This window comes from Haematobia irritans, chromosome 5 (assembly GCF_050003625.1).
Source record: "Haematobia irritans isolate KBUSLIRL chromosome 5, ASM5000362v1, whole genome shotgun sequence".
In the NCBI taxonomy this organism is placed as follows: domain Eukaryota; kingdom Metazoa; phylum Arthropoda; class Insecta; order Diptera; family Muscidae; genus Haematobia; species Haematobia irritans.
The window spans coordinates 53,695,673-53,723,605 of record NC_134401.1 but is presented as its reverse complement, the minus strand read 5'-3'; the positions used below and the strand labels follow the sequence as shown (position 1 = coordinate 53,723,605).

Here is a 27,933-nt window from a genome sequence, read left to right as displayed (position 1 = left end):
CGGGCTTGTCATAGGACGGAAGTCCTCCATTTCAACAGCCGTTGCACTGAACTTGCATCACTTCTTTCGGTGTGATCCGAATTCAATGTTTTGGATGTAAATTAAAAAATTCTGTGATATTTTGTCAAATATATAATTTTTATAATTTTTTATAATTTTTAATGTTTTCTAACGCTTGTCGGAAACGTTTGACATCAAATATTTTCAAAAATTCACAATTTTTTCAGATTGGATTTTTTTCGACAAAATTTAAATGATTTGTATCATTTTATAATTTCTTACTCTGTTTTTAATCTATTTGAAACAAAAAAAGTTAAAATTACCCATTAAATGTATGAAAGAACCAAGTTCAAAAATATTGAATTAAAAGAACTTCCTGGGTAGTTAAAATAAAGAACATCATTGGGAGTGCATCTTCTGGAAGTACTTTTAAAGTTGTGCCTTTGGAAGAACTTCCAAATTTTTTTGCTGGGTATAGCATGAGTTTTCATTATTTATGCAATAATAACATGTAATTTATTTTTATTTGTTGAATTATTTCAAGATAAAAGATTGTCCACGTGGCCAGGCAAACAACAATACCTAGTAAAATTTTGATAAGCGATGCCAACATTTTACCATTTTCCGCCAAGGAATTAGTATAGATTTTAATTTGGCGACACGCCGTCAGCCGTCACGGTATTCCGTCGCGGATTTTGGGCTTCCCACAAGAAATACACGAAAACAAGTATTCGCTCGCCTATCACTATGGTTATACTTACACCCTATGAAATATCTTGCTGTGTGAGTTTATTAACCTCCAATGTGATTAGTGACATCAATTAAATAAAATTTAAGTTTAATAAAAATAGTGACATTAATTTAGAGTTTTCTTCGTAATAAAACGTAGACAATTTCGAAGAGGTTCAATGCAGAGGCTCCAGCGAATAAACCAATGATTCCGCCAACTGAAACTGTAAGATAAATGTTTTATTTCCATGGATTTTCTTCAAAAGAATTTACCTACCAACTAAATCCAAATAAGTTTGGGTAACAACGCGATTATAACGCACGGACGGCAAATTTGCAACCCTTACTTCCAAAACGAAAGTGCCGTTAGTTTCCAGACCCGTTTTTTGGCTTTCTCTAAAAAAATAAAAAATTAATTGAAATCTTGTATGGGTTTCAATAAAACATTGTAGCTGATCTACACTCAGAAGAAAGTTCTAGACGAATTAGCAAATTTCATTGTGTTCCACACAAAAAAGGAAAAATTCTCATATCTGAAACGAATTCTTGCATTCGACTAGTCAATGTCAAATTGAACTTATAAACATAGACAAATTAAAATAGAGACATATCTTGATAATTCACCATGGTTTTGTTTATTTGCAGAGCGCAGTAATTCTACTCAATTGCGCAGAAAAACGAGAATTACCGTACAAATCAGTGAATTTGCATTACAAAAAGGTGTGGATGGATAGGTTTTTTAAGCTTTTACAATATTTCGTGTTTCGTCAAGAGAACAAAGGAGGGAAAACAAAAATAAAGTCAAATTAAAAAATCACTCAATTGCAGACGAAAAGAGCTCTCTACGGTGTGCAGACAAACTACAGCGTTGTGAATTCACTTAAGATGCCGAAACTTTTTACTAGCACCGGTTAACGTCGTACATCATATCAAAGAAATTGGCTTGCGTCATACCAAATGTTGCATTTACCAGATTAGTTTAATACATGTTTGTAATCTTTTAGTTGTTTTTCTTTTTTATTTTTTAAATGAAAAATATAATTTCGATCTCCTCAGTAGCTAATTTCCTATCTTCCTACAATTTATAATCTTTGCATCATATAAAGGGTGGTGAAATTGTAAGGGCCGATGTTGAATGTGAACCACACCTAAACGCCAAGTTTTTTTCCGAATTTAATTTGACATTTCTCTATTTCAGACTTACTCAATTTGAACCATGGAGAGATACACAATCCAACAACGTGTTAAATGGTTCCAAGAAATGGCAACAGTGGATGATCAATTTTCGAAGAAAATCATCTTCAGTGATGAGGGACATTTTCACCTCAGTGGATTCGTCAATAAGGTGAGTACTATGTTCGGGGTTTTCACCAAACACTAAATTATAAGTACAAATATATTTAGGAAGACGATTATATTTTGATCAAGTCTTGCAAAATAATGGATGGAAACGATCCAAGCAATTGATTGCAAATAATTTTATATTTCAGCTTGAAAACTGAACATAGTATACTGCTATAAACAGAATTGCCGCATTTGGGCGAATGAGGATCCAAGAGTGATTGTCGAAAAACCAATGCACCCACAAAGAGTGACTGTTTGGTGCGGTTTATGGGCTGGCGGCATCATCGGGCCGTATTTTTTCCAAAATGAGGCCGGTCAGGCAGTTACTGTGAATGGTGTTCGCTATCGTGAGATGATAACGAACTTTTTATGGTCCGAATTGGAAGATATGGATGTGGACGATATGTGGTTTCAGCAGGACGGTGCCACTTGCCACACAGCTAACGAAACAATGGCTCTTTTGCACAACAAATTCAATGGCCGTGTTATCTCACGTAATGGCGATGTCAATTGGCCGCCAAGATCATGTGATTTGACACCGTTGGACTTTTTTCTTTGGGGTTATTTGAAAGAAAAGGTGTACGTCGATAAACCAGCAACAATTCAAGAGCTAAAGGATGAGATAATTCGGCACATTAACGGCATAGAACCTCCATTATGCCTCAGCGTCATCGAAAATTTGGACCATCGGATGAAGGTGCGCCCATTTGGCCGATATTTTGTTCCATACATAATTGAGTAATACCAATATATCATAATAAAATAAAATTATAATAATTTCCTAAATAGTTTGTGTTTTATTCAAAATCAACATCGGCCCTTGAAATTTTAACCACCCTTTAGCTTGGTATGTTTTTTTATTATCTCAAAACAAATAAAAAGTAATTTTATTTGTTAAAGAAACGAGTAAAACAAATTTTCAATTTTTTCTCACCATAGTAAATTGATATCTCGCTTAGCTGAACCGAACCGTTCGTTTCCGATATGACAATGGACTGTGGAATTTTTCTTACCCAACTTTACTTATTTGTTGTTCCACGCATGATGGGTAACAGGCATTGCTTGTGACCACATATTCCCTAACTTGATCCGATATTTTTGCTAAAAATATAATTATAATTAAAAGTTTTAAATTATGAAGTATTGCTAATATCCCGAAACCACTCAAAGTGATTACCGGTTGAAACTCAGAGCAGGAATATGATCATCTCAAACACCATACACCATGGGGTTATACTAACTTTTGTCATTCCGTTTGTAAAACATCGAAATAGTTGTCTCAGTCCCCATAAAGTATATAAATTCTGAGTCGTGGTGAAATTCTATACCGTCCGTTCGGAGCCTCTTGGAAGTGGAAATTAAAATTTCTGGGTCGTGGCGAACTTATGAGTTGATCTTGCGATGTCCGTCTATTGAAGTTACGTTAACTTCCGAAAGAATGACTTGAAACTTTGAACAAGTAATTGTTTTGTTACTGATGCATCGGACCACTTTTAGGCATAGCCCATCCCATTTAAACCGACCACTAGATTTGACTTGCAAATCCTCTTGAAAGAGCAAATTTCGTGCGATCCGGTAAATTTCAACCAATCCCCTTAATATTTCTTACGCGATTTTAGTGTATGCCCCCAAACAACCATGCACAAATTGGTCCATATCGGTCCATGATTATATAGTTCCCGCAAATACCGATCCCCAGGGGCCACTTGTAGGAGTAAATTTCAGACTCCTCTATATACACCGATCAGGAACTAAAGAGGCTTACATATCTATTTATTTAGTTTTTTTATACCCTTCACCACTACTGTGGTACATGGTATAATAAGTTTGTGCATTTGTATGTAACGCCAAGAAGTAAAAGTCAGAGACCCATCGTTCATCGTCTTAAAATTGAATTCTGAGTCGATTTAGGTATGCCCGTCTGTCTGTCTGTCCGTCCGTCTGTCTGTTCATCTATTTTTGTGTGCAAACTACAACTACAGGTCGCAATTTAAGTCCGATCGTCTTCAAATTTGGCACAGGGTCTTTTTTCGAGACAAAGACAATCGCTATTGATTTTGGTAAAAATCGGTTCAGATTAAGATATAGCTGCATACATACTTATCACCGATGTGGTCATAATTGACGTATTTATCAACCGATCTTCTTGAAATTCCGTTCATCCGAATATTTTATGAGTCTCGAAAAACTTGCAAAATACCATATGACCATAGAGGCCAAAGTTTAATACCGATTTACGTGAAATTTTGCACAGAGCGTAGAATTAACATTCTACCAATGCTTACTAAATTTGGTTTAAATCGGTTCAGATTTCGATATAGCTCCTATATATATTTTACGCCCGATTTAGACTCATATGACCTTAAGGCCGGTACTATGTTCATTCTTGCGAAAAATTTTTATGGAAACCATTATTTCGCACATAGAAAGCGGCGTTTTTTTAGGTAGCTTGGAGCGCTATTTTACAGGGAGCGATATTGGATTAAGTTGGTGGTGTTGCTTGTTTTTACAAAATAACATTTTATTTTTCCTTGGGCAATTGATCTGCTATTCCTTTGATCCTTTGTATAGTTTCGGAACAAAAATATGGTCCGTGTTTGATTTATAAACCCGCACAAATAGTTTTTAATAAATAAATTATTTCTTAATTCACATTGCAAATGGCGCCGTGCTATAAACGTCAGTTTTTCAACACGAAAAAACAAAGTATCACAAATGGAAAAAATTTCGCAAATTTTTCGCATTTTTTGGTTTTGTATGGAGTTTCAACGCGAAAACCGAACAGAGTACCGGCCTTTAGGGCAAAATTTTAACACGGATGCACGTGAAATTTTGCACGGAGAGGCAAATTGACATTCTACCAATTCATGCTAAATTTGGTTGAAATCGGTTCAGATTTAAATATAGGTCCCATATACATATATCTTTCGTCCGATTTAGACTCATATGATCACAGAGGACAAAGTTTACTACCGATTTACGTGAACAGAGAGTAGAATTGACATTCTAGCAATGCTTGCTAAATTTGATTGAAATCGGTTCAGTTTTAGATATAGCTCCTATATATATTTGCCGCCCGATTTAGACTCATTTGACCGTAGAGGCCAAATTTTAACACCGATTCACGTAAAATTTTGCACAGAGAGTCAAATTGATATTCTACCAATCCATGCTAAATGTGGTTTAAATTGGTTCAGATTCGCCCGATTTAGACTCATATGACCATAGAGGCCAAAGTTTTACCCCGATTTATGGGAGGCTATGCACAGGGAGTATAATTAATATTTAGCTATCCATTGCCAAATTTGGTTCAAATCGGTTAAGATTTAGATATAGCTCCAATATATATCTTTCGCCCGATATGCATTTAATTGCCCCTAGAGGCCAGAATTTTGCCTTTATTTCCTTAAAATTTTGCACAAAGAGTGCAATGGATGGTCAAGTGTGCTAAAATTCGATGAAATCGGTTCAGATTTAGATATAGCTCCCATATATATCTTTCGCCCGATTTCGATTCATATGACAACCGGAGACCAAATTTTCATTTCGATTTACTTTAAATTCTTCCCTGAGAGTAGAATTAAGATTTTAGCTTTGTGTACCAAATTTAGTTCAAATTGGTAGAGATTTGGACATAGCTCCCATGTATATACGCCATTTCGACGGAACTTTACTGTATTTCGTTTTATTTTACACAGAAGAAAGATTTACCATTCTATCTAACTGTGTCGAATTTCTTCCGATTTAGACAAAATTGGCACAACGTCAGCGAATATGTCCCCATACTTTCCACAGAAGATTTGAATAAAGTTACGGCTGTATAAATGTCGCTCGATGTGGCCAAATATTGTCACAAACCCGACAATTGACCACATATCTTGCTGAAATCTAGCCGATATCCTTGTGAACTCACCACTGCTAAGGAGCAAAAATAAAAATTCCTCAAATTGTCTTATAAATGCACTTTTGTGCCATAAAATGGCTTTAGCTTTATATTTCCCATTTTTTTGAAGGAATTGAGATGGTATCAAAAATATTGGTCTACATAGTGGTGAAGGGTATAATATAGTCGGCCCGCCCGACTATAGACTTTACTAACTTGTTTTTATCTCAAAAAGGCTCCATATATGGACTAAATTGCAATTTCGAAGTTAATACGCAATCCATGGTGGAGGATATTATAACCATTATCACTTTCTATTCATACCTTCAGCGATGCACCTCAATCCTCTTGTATCGCAATATTTGGACTTGTCTGTAAAAAAGGAAAACATTTTAAATAATTAATAAAATATATCTATATATATAAAATTCAAATTATGTTTGTTTATTTGTTTGTTTGTTTGTTTGTTTATTTGTATGTTCCGGGTTGGCGCGAAAACGGCTGAACCGATTTACTTGAAACTTTCAGAGATCGTGGGGGGCACTCATGTGCTGAAAATAGGGTACCTCATTTTTTGACATATGGTCGCGGAGAGGAACCTCCCCTTTGTCCGACTTTTTGAAAATTAGACCAAAGTTGACCGATTTGCTTGAAATTTTCATTGAAGATTGATGTTGGCATCTAGACAAAGATCCGCTACTTTTTATTTCGATATTTGGCGGCGGAGGGGCCTCCCCTTTGTTCGACTTTTTTAAAGTACTGTGAAAAAACTAAAATTCTCTAAATTATCTGAGATTTACAGAAAACATGTGGTGAGGTTATGGAATTAATATGGGGTACCTGATGATTTCATATGTGGAGGGGGAGGGGGACCTCCCCCTTTCCCTACTTTTTGAAACTTGGAACAAAATTATGCGATTTGCTTGAAATTTTCATTGAATGTTGGGGTTGGCATCTAGACAAAAATCCGCTACATTATTTTTCGGTATTTGGTCGGGGAGGGGGACCTCCCCTTTGCCGATTTTTTTTTTTTGAAAGTACAAACAAAACTAAACTCCCCCGACTGAAATTTTACGGAAAAAACGGGTTATAAAATTTATACCAGGTTCCTGATTTTTTAATAAAAATAAAAGGGCATAGGGAGACATCCGCTTCTCTTAAGTACATACAGAGAAACAATTAAACTTTACCGAGTTACTTGAGGACTGGGGAGAGGTTACGATATTAATAGTTGATACCTGATTTTGTGATATTTGGACGGAAGAGAGGCCGCCCCTTTAGGCTTATAATTTGTTTGACATTTTTTGGGACGTTTACAAAAGATACGCTACATCACTTTTCGATATTTGGTCGGGGAGGAGGTCCTCCTCTAAAACTGCAAAAAAAAATTAAGTTTTCTTGAAATTTACAAAAGCAGTGGGGGAACGTTATGAACGAAGAGGCAACCTTCCTTGCCCCACACTTGAAGGAAAGTTTTAAGAATTTTCTGGGAAGGTTAGGGGTGCTATTCACTAAGGTGTTTGTCGATATTGTATCGGGGAAAGTGACGTCCCTTTAAAAGAATAGAGCAAAATTTAAACATCGCCGATCTACTTGAAATTTACAGGGAACGTGGGACGAGGTGATTAAATTTATACATGATTTTTAAATTGGTATATGATTTTTCGATATCTGGTTGGGGAAGGGAAAATTGAAATAAACTTTGTCGATTTACTTCGATAGAATTTATAGGGACCATTGAGTAGTTGCGAAATTAATATAGGGTACGTGATAGTCCGATATCAGGTCGGTGTGGTGCGAAGGTGGGGAGAGGGTGCCCTTTTGTCCGTTTTTTTTTCTTAAATTGAAAGTAGAGGGTTGTCCATAAATGGGAACTCGGTACATAATTTTATGATTTTTGCACAGGCTTCTGCCAGACTTCTTTTTAGTAAAGAACTTAAATTTACATGAAATTGGTAGCCAACGTAGAGGGTACATCATTTTCCAACATTTTAGCAAATGTTAATGTGGTAAAATTTTTTACTACGTTTGCTTTTTCCGATTTATTGGATAATATAGTGCTTAATTTTCAGATTTGTTGAGGAAAAGGATACCTTTCCTTGACAAACCACACTTAAAATTCACAAGAAATATAGAAGATTGTCCAACTACTTGAATACAGAACATTATTAAAAAAATTTGGAGGAAAGGGTACACCCTCTCCCGCCGTATTTGTACCTATAAACGAAAAATCAAGTAGTCCGATTTGTTTAAAAGAATTCAAATCTTTTCGAATTTGTTTTCAGCACGAAGGATATAGTTGACTAAGTTAACGCATAATGTTCCTCCAAATACGCTTCGGAAGGCGCAGCGAAGCGGGCCGGGTTACGCTAGTATGCATATAAAATGATAGTATATCACCGTAAAAATTAACCCTTTCACTACCGATGTCCACATAGAAGGACATTCGAAAAAGACGCCAAGTTCTATTTTCCCACGTAGTTTCGATTCATTTCTCGATGTTATTTGAAAGTAGAGGCTTTAATCTAAATAAGCTTTAAATATTGTCTATATTGGTGAGGTCTAAAATATATTTTTATAAACTTTTATAAACAATAAACGAAAAATACGAAAATTTGAGACAATTTTTCTACTGTATGTTTCTAGTAAATGGACATTTATGCAAAAACAATAGCAGATACTTGTTCGGGTTCTTTTTTGTATTTTTTCTAAAATTTGGAAAGATATAGGCCAAATAGCGCTTATTTTCGTAAGGCCATTTGGTCACAATTCAAGAATCAAGTTTTCAGAACAAGCTCGCTATATAAATTTGACTTGCGGATCCTCTTGTAGGAGTAAATTTAATCGGATCCCATTTGGTACAGTGGGGAGCAAAACCGAGTGCATGTTGACCACTTAGGAGTATGCTTTATTTGCTTAATAAAACCCGTATTTTGAGTCCAATTGCTAAAAAAATTATTCCATTTATACTTTATTTCCTGATAAACAAAACTGTATATTCAGATAAATTATATACCTATACTAATGAATTTATTAAAATATGCATAATAAATTAAATTAAATAAATTAAATTATGCATAGTAAATTAAAATCAAATGTCTTTGTATTTAGTCCATAGTCCTAATTATTGTTTTAACTCATCTTGAAATACTTCTACTAAGTTTTTTATTATTTTTTTTTTGGAATATCCAACTAATTGTGCTGAACTTGGCTCTAGATCTCATCGTTTTTTTTGGTGCTCTTTGGTGTAATCTCAAGTATCTTTTAACCAGAGACCATAAATTCTCAATGGGATTGAAATGGTGGTTTTGTGGTAGCCTTTTGAGCATTTGAGAATTATACTCCCACAATCATTTCCTTACTATTTTGTAAGTATGCTTGGGTTTTCCTTTTTGAAAAACAACTTGATCTTCAAGGTTGGCGCAAAGCTCCCAAACCCTGGCAAATTTGATTGCACAATATCAAGGTAGTATCCTTTTTTAATGATTCCTTATCACTAACCAAAGTGTGTCACCATCCCCATACCATGAAGCTTCCCCCTCTACGTTTTACGGTTTGTGTGTTGTTTATTTTTGTTTCATTTGACCATTTGCAGTCATCAACGACCCAATCTTTGTGGGCCTTACTAGACATTTTCTATTTAATAAAGATTGCAAAAAGTGAAAACATAAACTCGGTCTTGCTCCCCACTGTACATGATCTTAGTATATACCTTCTAATAACCGTGAAAAAATTGGCCCATATCGGTTTATAAATCTACACTCAAGATTTAACTTCGGAAACCTCATGGAGGAATAAATTTCATCCGATCCGGTTAAAATTTCCCTTTAATTTCCATGCGAAAATTGGTTCATATTGGTTCATAATTACTTAAAGACTTCTCTACATAAACCAATCAAGAACTAACGAGGCTTGGTGTGTAAATATAACCATAGCGATATGCGGCAAATATTTTCTTTTTTTGTGTTCCCGAGTATTTTTGCTTTTGCAGTATTAAACATTGAAGTTGAATAAAAACAGGTATATAAAAAAACAGGTTAAAATTTCCCTTTAATTTCCATGCGAAAATTGGTTCATATTGGTTCATAATTGCTTAAAGACTTCCCTACATAAACCAATCAAGAACTAACGAGGCTTGGTGTGTAAATATAACCATAGCGATAGGCGGCAAATATTTTATTTTTTTGTGTTTCCGAGTATTTTTGCTTTTGCAGTATTAAACATTGAAGTTGAATAAAAACAGGTATATCCCAATTCTGAATAACAACTCTCAGGTAATTTTTATACCCTCCATCATAGGATGGGGGTATATTAACTTTGTCATTCCGTTTGTAACACATCGAAATATTGCTCTAAGACCCCATAAAGTATATATATTCTGGGTCGTGGTGAAATTCTGAGTCGATCTAAGCATGTCCGTCCGTCCGTCCGTCCGTCTGTTGAAATCACGCTAACTTCCGAACGAAACAAGCTATCGACTTGAAACTTGGCACAAGTAGTTGTTATCGATGTAGGTCGGATGGTATTGAAAATGGGCCATATCGGTCCACTTTTACGTATAGCCCCCATATAAAGGGACCCTCAGATTTGGTTTTTGGAGACTCTAACAGAAGCATATTTCATCCGATCCTGCTGAAATTTGGTATATGGTGTTGGTATATGGTCTCTAACAACCATGCAAAAATTGGTCCACATCGGTCCATAATTCTATATAGCCCCCATATAAACCGACCCCCAGATTTGGCTTGCGGAGCCTCAAATAGAAGCAAATTTCATCCGATCCGGCTGAAATTTGGTACATGGTGTTGGTATATGGTCTCTAACAACCATGCAAAAATTGGTCCACATCGGTCCATAATTATATATAGCCCCCATATAAACCGATCCCCAGATTTGGCTTGCGGAGCCTCAAAGAGAAGAAAATTTCATCTGATCCGGCTGAAATTTGGTACATGATGTTGATATATGGTCTCTAACAACCATGCAAAAATTGGTCCATATCGGTCCTTAATTATATATAGCCCCCATATAAACCGATCCCTAGATTTGGCTTGTGGAGCCTCTAAGAGAAGCATATTTCATCCGATCCGGCTGAAATTTGGTACATGGTGTTGGTATATGGTCTCTAACAATCATGCAAAAATTGGACCACATCGGTCCATAATTATATATAGCCCCCATATAAACCGATCCCCAGATTTGGCTTGCGGAGCCTCAAAGAGAAGCAAATTTCATCCGATCCGGCTGAAATTTGGTACATGATGTTGGTATATGGTCTCTAACAACCATGCAAAAATTGGTCCACATCGGTTCATAATTATATATAGACCCCATATAAACCGATCTTCAGATTTGTCTTGCGAAGCCTCAAAGAGGAGCAAATTGCATCCGATCCGGCTGAAATTTGGTACATGGTATTGGTATATGGTCTCTAACAACCGTGCAAAAATTGGTCCACATCGGTCCATAATTATATATGGCACCCATATAAACCGATCCCCAGATTTGGGTTGCGAAGTCTCCAAGAGAAGCAAATTTCATCCAATCCGGTTGTAATTTGGAACATGGTGTTAGTATATGATCTTTAACAAGCGTGCCAGCATTGGTCCATATCGGTCCATAATTATATATAGCCCCCATATAAAACGTTCTCCAGATTTGACCTCCGGAGCCTCTTGGAGGAGCAAAATTCATCCGATCCGGTTCAAATTAGGAACGTGGTGTTAGTATATGGTCGCTAACAACCATACCAAAATTGGTCCAATCACACAAAAATTGGTCCATATCGGTTCATAATCATGGTTGCCACTAGAGCCAAAAATAGTCTACCAAAATTTTATTTCTATAGAAAATTTTGTCAAAAGTTTATTTCTATAGAAAATTTTGTAAAAATTTTATTTCTAGAGAAAATTTTGTTAAAATTTTATTCGGTTCATAATAAAATTTTCATCATTGTCAAAATTTTATATCTATAGAAAATTTTGTTTAAATTTTATTCGGTTCATAATCGTGGTTGCCACTCGAGCCAAAAATAATCTACCAAGATTTTATTTCTATAGAAAATTTTTTCAAAAGTTTATTTCTATAGAAAATTTTATGAAAATTTTATTTCTATAGAAAATTTTGTTAAAATTTTATTTCTGTAGAAAATTTTGTCAAAATTTTATGTCTACTTTGTCAAACTGAATTATATACGTATTGGATCGATCTTTTTTGATTTAATATATACCACGTATGGACTTACATACAATTTAGAAGATGGTGTTAGGAGGTTTTAAGATACCTTGCCATCGGCAAGCGTTACCGCAACTTAAGTAATACGATTGTGGATGGCAGTGTTTAGATGAAGTTTCTACGCAATCCATGATGGAGGGTACATAAGCTTCGGCCTGGCCGAACTTACGGCCGTATATACTTGTTTTCCTATTCCCTGTTCCCCTATTCTAAAAATTTTCCCCGGGAAATTGTTCTCTTTTCCCTTATTCTAAACCTATTTCGAAAATGGGAATTTTTTCCCTTGGGGAAAAATTTGTATTACTAATGACAATAAAAATGGAAAAACGATGACACTTTTTGGGAATAATTCCCCCAAACAAATCAAGGGAGTTGTATCCAAAATGCATCATTTATCTCTAATTTCAGGACAAAACCCACAAATTCATTAATGGAATAATGGAATTCACCCAACTACCCAATCCTCGTCTCATGCTCACAAATCTGTAAATATTTTAAACATACTTTTATATGTAGAAAATAAAGGCTTTACATTTAAACAATAGTACCCCTTACTGTTTTAACATAGGAGCTTGTTCCTTAAAGACAGTGTTGTCAGATTATTATTTTATTTCTATAGAAAATTTTGTGAAAAATGTATTTTTATAGACAATTTGTCAACATTTTATTTCTATAGAAAAATTTGTCAAAATTTTATTTCTATTCAAAATGTTGTCAAAATTTTTATTTTCATAGGAAATTTTTGTCAAATTTTTATTTTTATATTAAATTTTGTCAAACCCTTCTTTTCTATAGAAAATTCTGTCAAAATTGTATTTTTATATCCTATTTTTTCAAAATTTTATTTCTATAGAAAACCTTGTAAATTTTTTTTTCTATAGAAAATTTTCTCATCGACTTATTATACCTCATTATCATTATATGATTTGTTGGAGTACTTACAAATTTCCGGTGATGTATAGAGGGTACAATTGCACTGTTCTAACTCGAATTGGATTCTTAAATAAGACATACAGGTTGAAAAGCTGTAATTAGTGAAAAATTAGCATTAACAAATTAAAAATTGTAGTTATGATATTCTTTTCGAAAATGAATTAATATTTAAGAAAATTTATTAAAAAATATATTTTTTATTTTTTAAGAAAAGTTTGTGGAAATTTATATTCAACGATTATCAAAAATTGCAATGGGATAGTATCGACCCTCAACTTCAAATTTACCTATAATGCCATGGTGATCCGGAATCTTTTTCATGGGGAAATTTGCAAGATCTTTGCTGTATGGATTCTTCTTTGACATCTGGATTATTATAGTATTCTTCAACTTGCATGCGATAAGTGGTTGGATCGGTATATGTATCATAGGTAATGGAATTAAAATATGGCAAATCATCAGGGCTATGTATGTACATCTAAAAATTGTGCAAGTAAATGTTCACTATAATTGATATTTTGTAAACGCAAACAATAATTTTTTTTTGTACTTACATCATATTTCCATAGGAAACCTCCTCTTAGAATAATTTTTAAACTTCTCTGCTTATATGAAATGTCATACTTTAGTGGTAGAGCGTCCAACGATTTGCTACAAAAGAATACAAATAAATTAACATAAAATTATTTTGAATCTAGTAAAGAATAAGCCGTACAACTAAAGTTTGTTTATGGACCTGTCATGTAATAATTAGGTGGCATCGCTGAAACCGCTGGGTTCAATATCTTCAATGTGAAGTTTCAATTTTGCTTTTAATTATACCAAAATTTCGCTATATGTTTTATCATCTTTCGCTGAATTCTAAAGGCCAATATGCACCTCTTGCGAACAATTTTCTTTCTATACACGCACAGAAAAACCATGTTTGGACATGGTTGCCGCATCCATTTAATGCTTATCTAGAGCATGTAATTGCCGCGAAAACCATGTATTTAGTCTTTGTAAAAATAGTTTTCGAGCGGAGAAAAATGTATGGTGGCAATAAGCATTTGAATGGTTCTCAAATACCGCAAACATGTTCTATCATTTAAATGATAGAATTTGAGACCATTAAATGGTCGGGAAAATCATGTACCTGACCATTCAATTTTTTTACTTTTTTACAGGGAAAAAAGTATTTTTATAGGTTAAGAATAGACATGTCTAGAACCATTACATGGCCATAAAGACCATTTACATTTTTTCGTGACCATTTAATTTTTTAACTTGTTTGCAGCGAAAAGAATTTTATAAAAACATTGAGCAGGTACACACGATTTTCATTTTGCGCGTCAGTCGTGTGTTGATTGTTTCTTGGAATGGACGGAGAATACGGATTTACTGTGTTTTGTGTTAATTTATTTATTCAGAACTGGCACGTGGTTTTATGTGAACACAAAAAAGGAAAGTGTAATTGAAAAAATGTACCTGTTTTATTGTTCTGCATTTCGCTATATGTTATAATTTATTTTTATTTGCAGTTACATGATGTCTGCGTTTGTACATTTGATGAGCTCGATGTAAATATGGAATAATTACTTATTGTTGAAATTGAAATAAAATAGAGTGTGTAAAAATATATGATGTTTGCTTGAACGGCATTATAAATATAAATAAACAATGAATTAGTGTATAAATAAATAAAAACAAACAAATAAAATTAATTTTGTGTTTTCTTTTCTCAAGTGGCGTCCTTTTTTCGACGATGAAAAAAGTTTTTTCATAAAGATCAAAACATTTTAGGTTGTGACCATGTTCTTTTAACTAGGAGAAAAACATTTTTAATGAATACCATAACATTTTAAATCGTGACCATTGTCTTTTCATTCAAACAAAATTCTTTTTATCAATATAATAACATTTTAGATGAGGACAATTACATTTTTCTTAGAACCATGTTCACTGAGCCAACATGGTTGCAGGTTAAAATGTTACATGGTCGCCGCAAAAATAGCTCCTATCATATTATTTTGCTCTTCGAATATGATTGTGACAATCATGTTTCTTCTCTGCGTGTACACTCATGGTTATAGCAAACACTGACAGCTAATCGTCATCATACAAAAATAAATAAAAACAAGTGAGTAAAGTAGAAAGTCATACCCTAAACCACACCCAGTGAATTAGTAAACATAAGCATTTGGGGGTATCATTGGAATAGGTTTGGGAGATGAACCGCATTTCCTTATTTATGAAAATTATATTATCTGGCTCATTAGACTATTCAGTTCATTGTGATACCACAGTTGGTAACTTCTCTCTTGTCACTGAGTGCTGCCCGATTCTATGTTAAGCTCTTGACAAGGGACCTCCTTTTTAAAGCCGAGTCCGAACGGCGTTCCACTTTATGCAGGGCGGGCATGCTAACCATTGCACCACTGTGGCTCCCACCTACAGAGTTAGTAGGCCACTAATATTGAGTTCATTATTAAACACATAGGTAATCGCTCAATTAGTGTGGATAATGTAGCCAAATTTTTGAAAATCTGGCAATATATTTATGTAAGAGCTATATGTAAGTCTAAGTTCGATCGGCAAATACAACTAAATTTGAAATTTGAATAACATTTGTCAATAAATAAGAGAATTATGGACAAATTTGGGAAATTGAGCTGTGCATATATATGTCATTGAGCTTAACATCGAATCGGGCAGCACTCAGGGATAAGAGAGAAGTTCACCAATGTGGTATCACAATGGACTGAATAGTCTAAGTGAGCCTGATACATCGGGCTGCCACCTAACCTAACCTAACCATATATATGGGAGCTATTCTAAATGTGAATCGATTTGAATATTTTGCAGGTTTGATTGATACCAGAGAAGGTTACCTTGTGGTAAGTTTGATTAAGATCGGTTAATAAATAAGGCCACTATGGCCTTATTTGGGCGATACATATATATGGGAGCTATATCTAAATCTGAACCGATTTGGATCATATTTTGCAGGTTTAGTTGATATCACTCAAGGTTACCTTGTGCTAAATATGAGTAAGATCGGTCAATAAATAAGGCTATTATGGTCAGAAATAAAGTTATTAGCTGTAATTTTTTGAAAAACGGCGATACATATATATGGGAGCTATATCTAAATCTGAAGCAATTTGGATGATATTTTTCAGGTTTTGGTTGATATTACAGTAGAATACTATTTGCTCAATTTGAGTAAGATCGGTTAATAAATGAGGCCACTATGGTCAAAAATAAGGTTATTAGGGATAAATTTTTGAAAATCTGGCGCTACATATATATGGGAGCTATATCTAAATCTGAACAGATTTCGATGATATTTTGCAGGTTTGGTTGATACTACAGAAGGTTATTTTGTGCTAAATTTTAGTAAGATCGGTTGATAAATATGGCCAAATTTGCGAAGATCGGGCGATACATATATATGGGAGCTATAGCTAAATCTAAACCGATCTCGATGATTTTTGGCACATACTGCTAGTTGTACAAAAGATTATAGTAAGCCAAGTTTGAGTAAGATCGGTTGATAAATAAAGGTTTTATGGCCAAATTTGACAAAATCGGACGATACATATATATGAGAGCTATATCTAAATCTAAACCGATTTCGATGAAATTTTGCAGACTTGAAGAGTGATCAAAAATATTACTTTGTGCCAAATTTAAAGACGATCGGTGAGTAATAAAGCGCAACTTGACCCCATTTGTCGAAATCGGGCGATGCATATATACGGGGCGATGCATATATACAATATTCACATAATATGGGTGCCAGGCCACAAGAACATACAAGGGAATTTTGACAAAATTTTCGATAGAAATAATATTTTGACAATTTTTTTTGGGAAAATTTGCTATAGAAATAAAATTTTGACAAAATTTTCTATAGAAATAAAATTTTGACAAAATTTTCTATAGAAATAAAATTTTGACAAAATTTTCTATAGAAATAAAATTTTGACAAAATTTTCTATAGAAATAAAATTTTGACAAAATTTTCTATAGAAATAAAATTTTGACAAAATTTTCTATAGAAATAAAATGATGAAAAAATTTTCTTCAGAAATAAAATTGTGAGAAGTTTTTTTACAAAAATAATATTTTGACAAAATTTTCTATAGAAATAAAATTTTGAGAACATTTTCTATAGAAATAAAATTTTGAGAACATTTTCTATGGAAATAAAATTTTGAGAAAATTTTCTATTGAAATAACGTTTTGAGAAAAATTTCTATAGAAAACACATTGTGAGAAAAATTTCTACAGAAATAACATTTTGAGAAAATTTTCTACAGAAATAAAATTTTTATAAAATTTTCTATAGAAATAAAATTTTGACAATATTTTTTATAGAAATAAAATTTTGATAAAAATTTCGATAGAAATAAAATTTTGACAAAATTTTCTATAGAAATGCAATTTTGACAAAATCTTCTACAGCAATAAAATTTTGCGAAAATTTCCTATAGAAATTTTCTGTAGAAAATTTTCTGCAGATATAAAATTTTGAGGAAATTTTCTACAAATTCTTTACAAGTTTAAATTTTCGTGTTAGATCATACTCTCAAACTTCATTGTTGGTAAATTCTCCTTTTTTGTAGAAGTAGTAACTTTCCTTTACAATTCAAGGGAGAGATCAAAATATTAAATAAAATTCTAAAATAAAATAATAAAACATTTCGTTTGAAGAAAAATTGTTTTTTTCGTACAAACCACAAAAATGATCAAAATCTTCAAAATAAGGTTATTTTGAATTTTGTAGATTTTTGTTATAATTTTCTTCCAATTTTGGTAGAATATTTTTGGCATCACGGGCGTAAGCGAATTTTAGGGGCTATAGGTTTAGATTACAAGCGGATCTAGAAAATGTTAATTTAAGCATTCAGCTAATGTTTTTAGAACCATCAGCTTGGTTCAACAGAAGAAAATAATCGGTTGGGTTTAACGCAAAAAAGTAGAAGAAGAAGAAGCAGGCTGTCACTTAAACCTAACATAACCTTGTAAATAATAATATAAAATGTCACTGGAATAACTCTGTCAACTGTCAGACGAGAGGTTAAGAAATGATAGAAAGTTGGTTGCAATATATGTCAGCTACACTCTATATACAATTTGTCTTTACCAATATATGCTTTCAATATCAATGTTGTTCACATTGATTTTGTAAAAGTTCCAGTAACATCTATAGTTTTGTAATGTTATCAATATTATCCATATTACTTACTAATCAATAATATTATTAGCCAAATAACAAAATCCCATTTCGATTTCATGAAATTTGAATACGTCACTGCAGTTCTTAATTTCCTTGCCCAAGTAGAAAACCTTTTCCATAAATAAATGACATGAAGTAGGCAAAAGCTAAGGAAAATACGGAAAGAAAAAAGTTTATATATTTTTTTAAACACACGGCATCGTTGAATTGATTCATACCAAAGACAATCTAGAAGAAGAAGCAGTTTTGTCATAATAAAACTAAAGCACCAGAGGTCTCTGTCATAATAATATTATGAAGCTTGCGTCGATGTGTCTCTAACGTTTGCGTCGGAAAATATCAATAACATTTGTGATTTCGATAAATTTCTGAATTAGAAAACACAAAACATTACCAAAACGATGATAGAAAATTAAAATATAAAGTATATGTAAAATAAATCGAATATTTATTTTTTTTAGAACATTGCTGTTTTAATTAATTCCTGGACAGAGCTGCCTTGGGAAAAAATTAACACATAAAGCAATTTTTTCTCAAAGCCCTCTACCCTATAGATTATAGACTCAGATAGATGAGCCGTCGGTGTCAAATGATATTTGATAATTTCGAAGATTAAGAAACGATCGAAGAAAATAAGAGCACGTCTATGTTCTTATTCGTTTTCCTCTTTGTAGTTAGCTAATTTTAAACAAAATTAGTTTATGATCCACTAGAGGATTTATAAATAAATTAATATATTAAAAGTTCATATTTGAAGAAAAAATTGTGACCAAAACCGTGAAAATACGAAATTTAATTTTGAGCAGGATTGCTCTTTACGAATAACAAAAAGCAAATGCCTGAATATTAATGTTTGGGACTGACTCTTTACGAAAAAATTAAAACGAAATATCAGAAAATTAATTTTTGCGAGGAGAAAACAGGCTCATCTAAAGGGTGATTTGTTAAGAGCTTGATAACTTTTTTTTTTTAAAAAAAACGCATAAAATTTGGAAAATCTCATCGGTTCTTTATTTGAAACGTTAGATTGGTCCATGACATTTACTTTTTGAAGATAATTTCATTTAAATGTTGACCGCGGCTGCGTCTTAGGTGGTCCATTCGGAAAGTCCAATTTTGGGCAACTTTTTCGAGCATTTCGGCCGGAATAGCCCGAATTTCTTCGGAAATGTTGTCTTCCAAAGCTGGAATAGTTGCTGGCTTATTTCTGTAGACTTTAGACTTGACGTAGCCCCACAAAAAATAGTCTAAAGGCGTCAAATCGCATGATCTTGGTGGCCAACTTACCGGTCCATTTCTTGAGATGAATTGTTCTCCGAAGTTTTCCCTCAAAATGGCCATAGAATCGCGAGCTGTGTGGCATGTAGCGCCATCTTGTTGAAACCACATGTCAACCAAGTTCAGTTCTTCCATTTTTGGCAACAAAAAGTTTGTTAGCATCGAACGATAGCGATCGCCATTCACCGTAACGTTGCGTCCAACAGCATCTTTGAAAAAGTACGGTCCAATGATTCCACCAGCGTACAAACCACACCAAACAGTGCATTTTTCGGGATGCATGGGCAGTTCTTGAACGGCTTCTGGTTGCTCTTCACTCCAAATGCGGCAATTTTGCTTATTTACGTAGCCATTCAACCAGAAATGAGCCTCATCGCTGAACAAAATTTGTCGATAAAAAAAGCGGATTTTCTGCCAACTTTTCTAGGGCCCATTCACTGAAAATTCGACGTTGTGGCTCGTTAGTAAGTCTATTCATGATGAAATGTCAAAGCATACTGAGCATCTTTCTCTTTGACACCATGTCTGAAATCCCACGTGATCTGTCAAATACTAATGCATGAAAATCCTAACCTCAAAAGAATCACCCTTTACATAGATGATCCACTATGTGTGTCAGTTCCAAAAATTAATTTTCTGACATTTCGTTTTGATTTTTTTCTTAAAGAGTCAGTTCCAAACATTAATATTCAGGCATTTGATTTTTGTTGTTCGTAAAGAGCAATGCTGCTCAAAATTAAATTTCCTATTTTCGCGGTTTTGGTCACAATTTTTTCTTCAAATATGAACTTTTAATATATTAATTTATTTATAAATCCTCTGTTGCATCATAAACGTTCTAATTTTGTATAAAATTGTCAAACTACAAAAAGGAAAACGAAAAAGATTGTAAGCGTGCTCTTATTTTTCTCGTTTATTCTTAATCTTCGGAACTGTCAAACATAGTTTGACACACATGGCTCATCTATGTGTTATAAGGTCTATGTCTATGCTCTACACCTTGACATTTGTTTTCTCTCTCTCAGACAGCGTTGCCATTTTAGCTATTTTCCCGCTAGATTTGGCTTTTTTTGAAGTCGTTTAGCGGGAAAAAATACTTTCGGCTTTTAGCTTTTTTTCTGGTTTTTTTATGACCGTTTTAGCTATTTTTAGCTTTTTTATTTTCGAGATGATTCTATTGAAATATGGATAAAACGGCGTTGCCTTGCTGCCAGAATAAGGGTTTCCACATATTTCAAAACTCAATTGAAACATTAATAACGACTCCCGCCATTATGCGGGACATTTTTGCAGCAAATACACCTTGCTGTAACGTTTTTTCCTCATATTCACAAAAGTTAACGTAAACTTTAAATCTACTATTACCATACAAATTCCTTAGATAAAGTGTCAGTAAATTATTAGGAATATTCAAATACTCGTTTATGGTGACCTTTTTATGTTATTATAATATTCTCAAGTTATTATGTTATTACTAAGTTAAAATAGTACACCCTCAAAAAATCGCTTCTATATAAATTTTTGGGTATTGCCCAAACATTTATATGTTTGATTTCTTCCAATATATAATATGTTTGAAAGCATATTGGTCTTAACAATATAATATGTTTGGGTAGTCTAAGTTCCAAACATTTTGTATTTTTCCATCCAAATTCAATAATGTTGTCTTCCAAAAAACTATATGTTATTATGTGAACATATAATATGTTTGGAGGCATTTTGGACCCAAAAATATTACATGCTGAGAAGAATTTTCTCCCAAAGAATATTGTGCTCAAAATTTTTTTTTCTGCCTAATTGTATATTGCCTCACATTTTTTTCACTTCCATGAGTTTTTTTTTAGTTCTTAGCACCTTTTTCTGTAATACAAACATTGTAGAAGAAATTATTAAATTTTATAATTTTTTTTCAATTTTACCTTTTGCCGGACGGGGATTCGAACAGCGGACCACACAGTTTGTAAGTTAGCACACCAACCACTGGGCTACGTAGCTGTTATGGTCATCAAGAGATAATTATAGTTATAAGTTATATTTATATAGCATAGCTTGCGGCGCCCACGAGCCGATGCAAACATCACATTGTTTAACAACATAATATTGTTAAACATACATTTGTTGGCAGCGTGGAGCAGTGGTTGGTCGTCCGCCTTGCGTGACAGGGGTCCTGGGTTCGATCCCGGCTTCGACCAACACCATTTTTTTTAAATATATTTTTTAACATATATTCCAGATTCGTTCGGAAGTTCCCGAAAAGGTGTTCAGCATTACATACTATTATATTAAATTTTTACTACGAAATTGTAAATTGTGTTTTATAAAAGACTTAAAGTCAGAAAAGAAAAATGCTTGATATAAACGAAATGGACTGAATTCAAATCAAATATTTTTTTTTTATTGCAAAAATAAAAATTGTGTAACAAATAAAGGTTTTTGTATAAAAAGTTTAAAATTTTCGAAGAAATTCAAAAACTCTTACAAAAGAAGAACGTGAATTCGAGTATATAAAAATATTTTTCCATCGAATCCTAAGGTTAACGATAACCATTCAAGAGCACAATATATTTAAATTCTAAACAGTAATTTTACAACAGCACATAAATTTATTTTGGTGTGAACAATTGTTTGCTAGCATGTAACACCATTAATTTAGAAATACAAATAAATATGAATTTTTATTAACGAATAATTTTGTACTTAATTTAATTCTTAAGGCCGGTATAAATTGGTATTATCGCGTTAAAATGGCCATGTTTACCCTTTTACTTTTCTTTAATAATTTCTTTTAAAGAAAATAAACTTATTCAATTGTTGCTTTGGATCTTTCCCCACCATGTTATAATACAATTTACCGGAAAAAGTTGTAATGTTATTCTGGTTTTGCCGCTAAAATGAGAAAAAATTTTAGCGGCAAAACTCGAACTCAATGCCCGCTTTTATTTTCGAAAAAATCCGTCAACTCCTCTCGGACTACTCATTAATAAAGAGGAACTAATCTTTGTTTTTATAGATCTTACTGTTTAATTTTTCACTGTTGCGCCCTGTTTTCATTTTACTTTCACAACTCTAAAAAGAGTGCACTGAAAAAATATTGTCGTGAGGCCAAAGAGTTCATGTCCTTAAAATAAGAATATAACTTTTGCTTAGCTTAGAAGACGCATTTCTCTAATATAAAGTTTTTTCCATGTTCAAAGGCCGATACTTTCAATGAAGTCGTGTTGTCGTTATAATTAAGTGATTTGACTTAAAAATGGGTATCATAACATGAAAGAACAAATTTTTGGACTAAGGTCAACTTCACTTTAATAATTCAGAAAATTCTTTAAAATTAATGAAACTGTCTTTAAATTTGTTGCATTTTTGCATCTTGACTACAAGGCAAAAATCATTAAAAAATAGGATATGTTTTTCAATACTTTATTTTAAACACATTTTTTACTTGAAACATAGCATAATTTCTACTGGAAGTCTTGATTTTAACGAACATTTTATAGCATATGAAAAAAGCTGAAAAAGCGAAAAATTGAAATGTGCTTCGTAGAGTCAAGTACACAAAACCCCATTTAAAAGAGAATTGTGGCTTAAAATCATCCTTACTTGTATTCCCCGCTTCTTTGGTTCGGAATCAATACCAAAATTGTTAAAGTGGAGACACAATCTTTGGAACCGGACATGCTTTTTGTTCAGTGTATAGTGCCCTTTCGTTAGTTTTTATGAAGATCCCTTTAATTACCTTTGTTTGAATATTTTGACTTACTCGTCCTACGTTCCGATTTGTTTTGACGAAAACAAAAAATTGTGCCCGTAATGCGAAAATGATAAACAAAACTCATGCTCTATTTTTCAAATATATTTTATCTTGGTTCCGAATGAGTTTTCTCTCCGAATACTCATTTTAATATTTTACTTAAGCATATACAATTTTTGGCGAAGTCTTATATCACAACATATATATGTTTACTCATAATATGTAAATTTATACTTGTTTATATTCACACGTAGTATTTTTCCTATATTTAATGAAATTTTCTTTGTGTATATATATATTTGTAATGCGCCAATTGTTTACTTCCATTATTTTACTGCAAGCATACACTTTGTCTCTCTTTGTAAACACATATATGTTTATGGACTATTTCTAAATTAATATATGTTTGAATCCAAGCATATTATATTTACAAACATTTTATGTCCCAAACATAATATGTTCTAACATATTAACATATATGTCCCAAACATATTATGCTAGTTTATGAACATTATATGTTTGCACTCAAAAATATTGTGTTTAAAATTTTGAGTTCCAAACATATAATGTTTATACCCAAACATATGAAAAACAGTCTTTTTCGTCCGTGTAGATGTGAATTGCCTTGCCAAATAGTAGTATTTGTGAATTTCTCTTATATAAACTCCCAGCAAAAAAAAAAATTGGAAGTTGTTCCACAAACATTTCTTTTAAAGCCCATCCCAGAATCCCCCATTGAGTTTTTCCAACTTCCGATGCAGTCCTTTTGGACAAGTCCATAAACATTTCATCTAAAGAGCATCGTAGGATCCCCCAATGATTTTTTTCCACTTCCGATGCAGTCCTTTTGGACAAGTACACAAACATTTCTTCTAAAGCGCATCTTGGGATCCCCCAATTGTTTTTTTCTACTTTCGATGCAGTCCTTGTGGACAAGTATTAGAAAGAACGCAATCAGGCTATTTTAAGTGCAAATTTTGGACAATTAAATTTTACAAAATAATAGAAAACTAATAAAAAAATAAAAAAAAATAGAAAATTAATTAAAAAGTAAAAAAATAATAATAAAAAAAATAAATTTTATCCCCGCTGGGATTTGAACCTGTGCCGTTTGACTTTTTCGCTTCCATGGAAGTTCTTTTGAGAAGGTTTTGTAAATTACGAGAATTTTTAATTTTTTTGTTGATTTTTAATGGAAAAAATATATTTATACGAAAATATATGCCGAAAATAAAAAATAAAAACGATGCATAGCATAAAAAGTATTTTTTTTAGAAAAATATTTGATAAAAAAATTGTCGCTGGTGAGATTTGAACCTGCGTTTCTTATTTTTTCGTTCATACTAATAAAGAACATCTCGAGAAGCAATTAGAATGTTATTCCTTGGTGTCGTATTACGATCATATCACAAACATTTGAATTGACCTTTCGACTCTTTATGTTCAATGGCGTTTGTGGCTGAGTGTGCTAAGGCGTTCTGTTATGGTGCCAGCAAACCCAGGTTCAATCCCTGGTCGGAGCGAAAAAGTTTTTCAAATTATAAAAATTAGATAATAGGAAAATAATTGTGTAATAAAACATATGGATAAAAGAAAAAGTGAAATTGGTTGAAAAAAAAAATTTTTTCGCTTTTTAAATTTCTTCATTCAAATTAACTTCCAGGGCACAACTTCTAAAGCAATGCAAAGGATCCAAAAAGGGAGCACTTCCGTCCTATGACAAGCCCATGTAAAATTCATTGGAGATGATCCAAGTTTGCACTACTTCCGGATCACAGATTGGGGATCCAAACTACTTTTTTGGAAGCTCTTTTTTTGCTGGGCTGTTTTCCTTGTCCAAAAGTCGACAAAGTCTTTGTGTCCTTATAGTTAAGTGATTTTTACATGAAATAAAATTTTCTTAGGCTACGGTCAATTCTGAAAAATTCTTAAAATGAATGAAATAGTCTTTAAATTTGTGCAGTCTTGTATCTTGACCACAAACCAAAAAAGCGTTCAAAAAAGAAGATGTTTTTCAACACTTTATTTTAAAGACGTATATTACTTGATAAATAGAATAGTTTCTACTTGAAGTCGAGTCTAAATTTGGAAATTTAAATTGTCGTCAGCTCGTTTTTAAATCACTTTGATAGTGCATGAAGAAAAAGCTGAAAAAACGAATAAATTCAAATTTGACGCGGAATCAATACCAAAATCATTAGTGCACAAAATCTTCGCAAGAAAAAAGTTAAGGAAATAAAGTTTTGAATGTGGTATTATTTTTTTAACATCAAAAAAATACAATAAAAAATATCGTATTGATAGGATCAAAACATTATTAAACGCGATGTAAAAACAAATCTACTATTTATTACTCAGCAAAAAAAAAAGCTTCCAAAAAAGTAGTTTGGATCCCTAATCTGTAATCCGGAAGCAGTGCAAACTTGGATCATCTCCAATGAATTTTACATGGGCTTGTCATAGGACGGAAGTACTCCCTTTTTGGATCCTTTGCATTGCTTTAGAAGTTGTGCCCTGGAAGTTAATTTGAATGAAGAAATTTAAAAAGCGAAAAAAATTTTTTTCAATCTATTTCATTTTTTTTCAACTATATTTTTTATTACACTATTATTTTCCTATTATCTATTTTTGTACAATTTGAAAGACTTTTTCGCTCCAACCAGGGGGTTGAACCTGGGTTTGATGGCACCATAACAGAACGCCTTAGCACGCTCAGCCACAAACGCCATTGAATATAAAGCATCGAAAGGTTAATTCAAATGTTGGTGATATGATCGTAATACGACACCAAGGAATAACATTCTAATTGCTTCTCGAGAGGTTCTTTATTAGTATGAACGAAAAAATAAGAAACGCAGGTTCAAATCTCACCAGCGGCAATTTTGTATCAAATATTTTTCTAAAAAAATATTTTTTTATGTTATGCATCGTTTTTATTTTTTTATTTTCGGCATATATTTTCGTATAAATATATTTTTTCTACTAAAAATCAACAAAAAAATTAAAAATTCTCGTAATTTGCAAAACCTTCTCAAAAAAACTTCCATGGAAGCGAAAAAGTCAAACGGCATAGGTTCAAATCCCAGCGGGGATGAAATTTATTTTTTTGTTTATTATTATTTTTTTACTTTTTTTATTAATTTTCTATTTTTTTTTTTTAAATTAATTTTCTATTTTTTTTTTTGCAAAATTTTATTGTTAAAAATTTACACTTAAAATAGACTTTCTAATACTTGTCCACAAGGACTGCAGCGGAAGTAGAAAGAAAGCATTGGGGGGTCCCAAGATGGGCTTTAGAATAAATGTTTGAGGACTTGTCCAAAAGGACTGCATCGGGAGTGGAAAAAAAAACATTGGGGGATCCCATGATGCGCTTTAGAAGAAATGTTTGTGGACTTGTCCAAAAGGACTGCATCGGAAGTTGAAAAAAATCGATGGGGGATTCTGGGATGGGCTTTAAAAGAAATGTTTGTGGAACAACTTCCAATTTGTTTTCCTGGGTAATGGAATAGAATTACATTTACGAAAATTGGACAACAATAGGATTGTTTGGGTAATTTTCCAATAAAAGTTATTCAGTATAAACTTGCAAGACAGTAAGAATGGGTTTTACTCTCTTGGGTAAAATTAGCAAATTTAACATTAATTCAGCGGATTTAAGCCAATTAAAACGAAACATATTGATATTTTCTAATGATATGACTTAGATATTGTTGCAGTCTCACAGAAGCAGAATTAAAATGAATACAATTAAATTAATATGCATTTTAAGTGAAATGAAGCTTTTGATACAAAAAAATTAGCTTTTTTCTAGCTATTTTTTGGGCAAATATAGCGTTTTTTTGTGAAACAATTCTGGCAACGCTGCTCTCAGAGAACTAGGCTGTGTCTCTTCTGGATTGTCTTTGTTCCTACTAAAATCAATTCTTTCAAATTTGGGTTGCCATGCACCTTATATATAAAATCCCAAAATTTGTCGTACAAATAAATTTCTACTATGAATTACACATAACATAACTAAGTTAGAAAATTTAAATTTAAATTGTAACATAACTCACCGCTCTTCGTAGATGGAGTATATCAACACCACATGTAGAATTCAAACCAACACAGTTGTCTTCTTTAAACAGGAAATTATTGGGAGTTACAAACATATAATCATGAAGGGTCTTTCCATATAATTGTGTTGAAACTTGGTGTGGTAGATTTGCCTCTTCGATATACTCGGCGACACGAGCGCCCGAACGATTTTTTGTCAAACAGAATGAGACAGCTGGAAATGTATTATTCCAACGTAGAAATGTTGTGTCTATGCCAATGCTTATGGAGTCCGAAAAATATCGATTGATTGTTAGCAAAAAAATTGCCAATATATTCCAGGTCGATATGGCAATAATTATTCCCCAAAATATTCTAATGTCAAAAAAAGAAATAATTAATGACAAATATATAACCAATAACTATCTGTGAAATTGTAATGACAAACCTGTGATAGATACTCTCTTGGTGAAACCAATTTTGAAATTTGCCAAAGCCTCGACGAGCCAAGTTATTCGTCAT

General features: G+C 32.8%; 1 protein-coding gene across 1 annotated transcript; it reads right to left on the bottom strand.

Moving 5' to 3' along the window:
• Nucleotides 1-791: 791 nt before the first annotated feature.
• On the bottom strand, nt 792-27,933 carry ppk29 (pickpocket 29). Its single transcript, XM_075310578.1, has 10 exons — nt 27,860-27,933; nt 27,432-27,786; nt 18,357-18,493; nt 13,678-13,774; nt 13,411-13,601; nt 13,133-13,215; nt 6,281-6,328; nt 3,087-3,174; nt 1,007-1,125; nt 792-953 (listed from the first exon to the last, which is right to left on the bottom strand). The coding sequence occupies exons 1-10, from the start codon at nt 27,931-27,933 to the stop codon at nt 862-864; spliced, it is 1,284 nt and encodes a 427-aa protein (XP_075166693.1). The 3' UTR covers nt 792-861.

Bases quoted from the DNA above. Each gene is read 5' to 3' on its own strand.
- ppk29 (XM_075310578.1), bottom strand. From the start codon at position 27,933: ATGACGAATAACTTGGCTCGTCGAGGCTTTGGCAAATTTCAAAATTGG. The intron at 27,787-27,859 runs GTTTGTCATTAC...TTTTGACATTAG, and splicing joins CAAGAGAGTATCTATCACAG to AATATTTTGGGGAATAATTA. The intron at 954-1,006 runs GTAGGTAAATTC...TTTATCTTACAG, and splicing joins AACTTATTTGGATTTAGTTG to TTTCAGTTGGCGGAATCATT.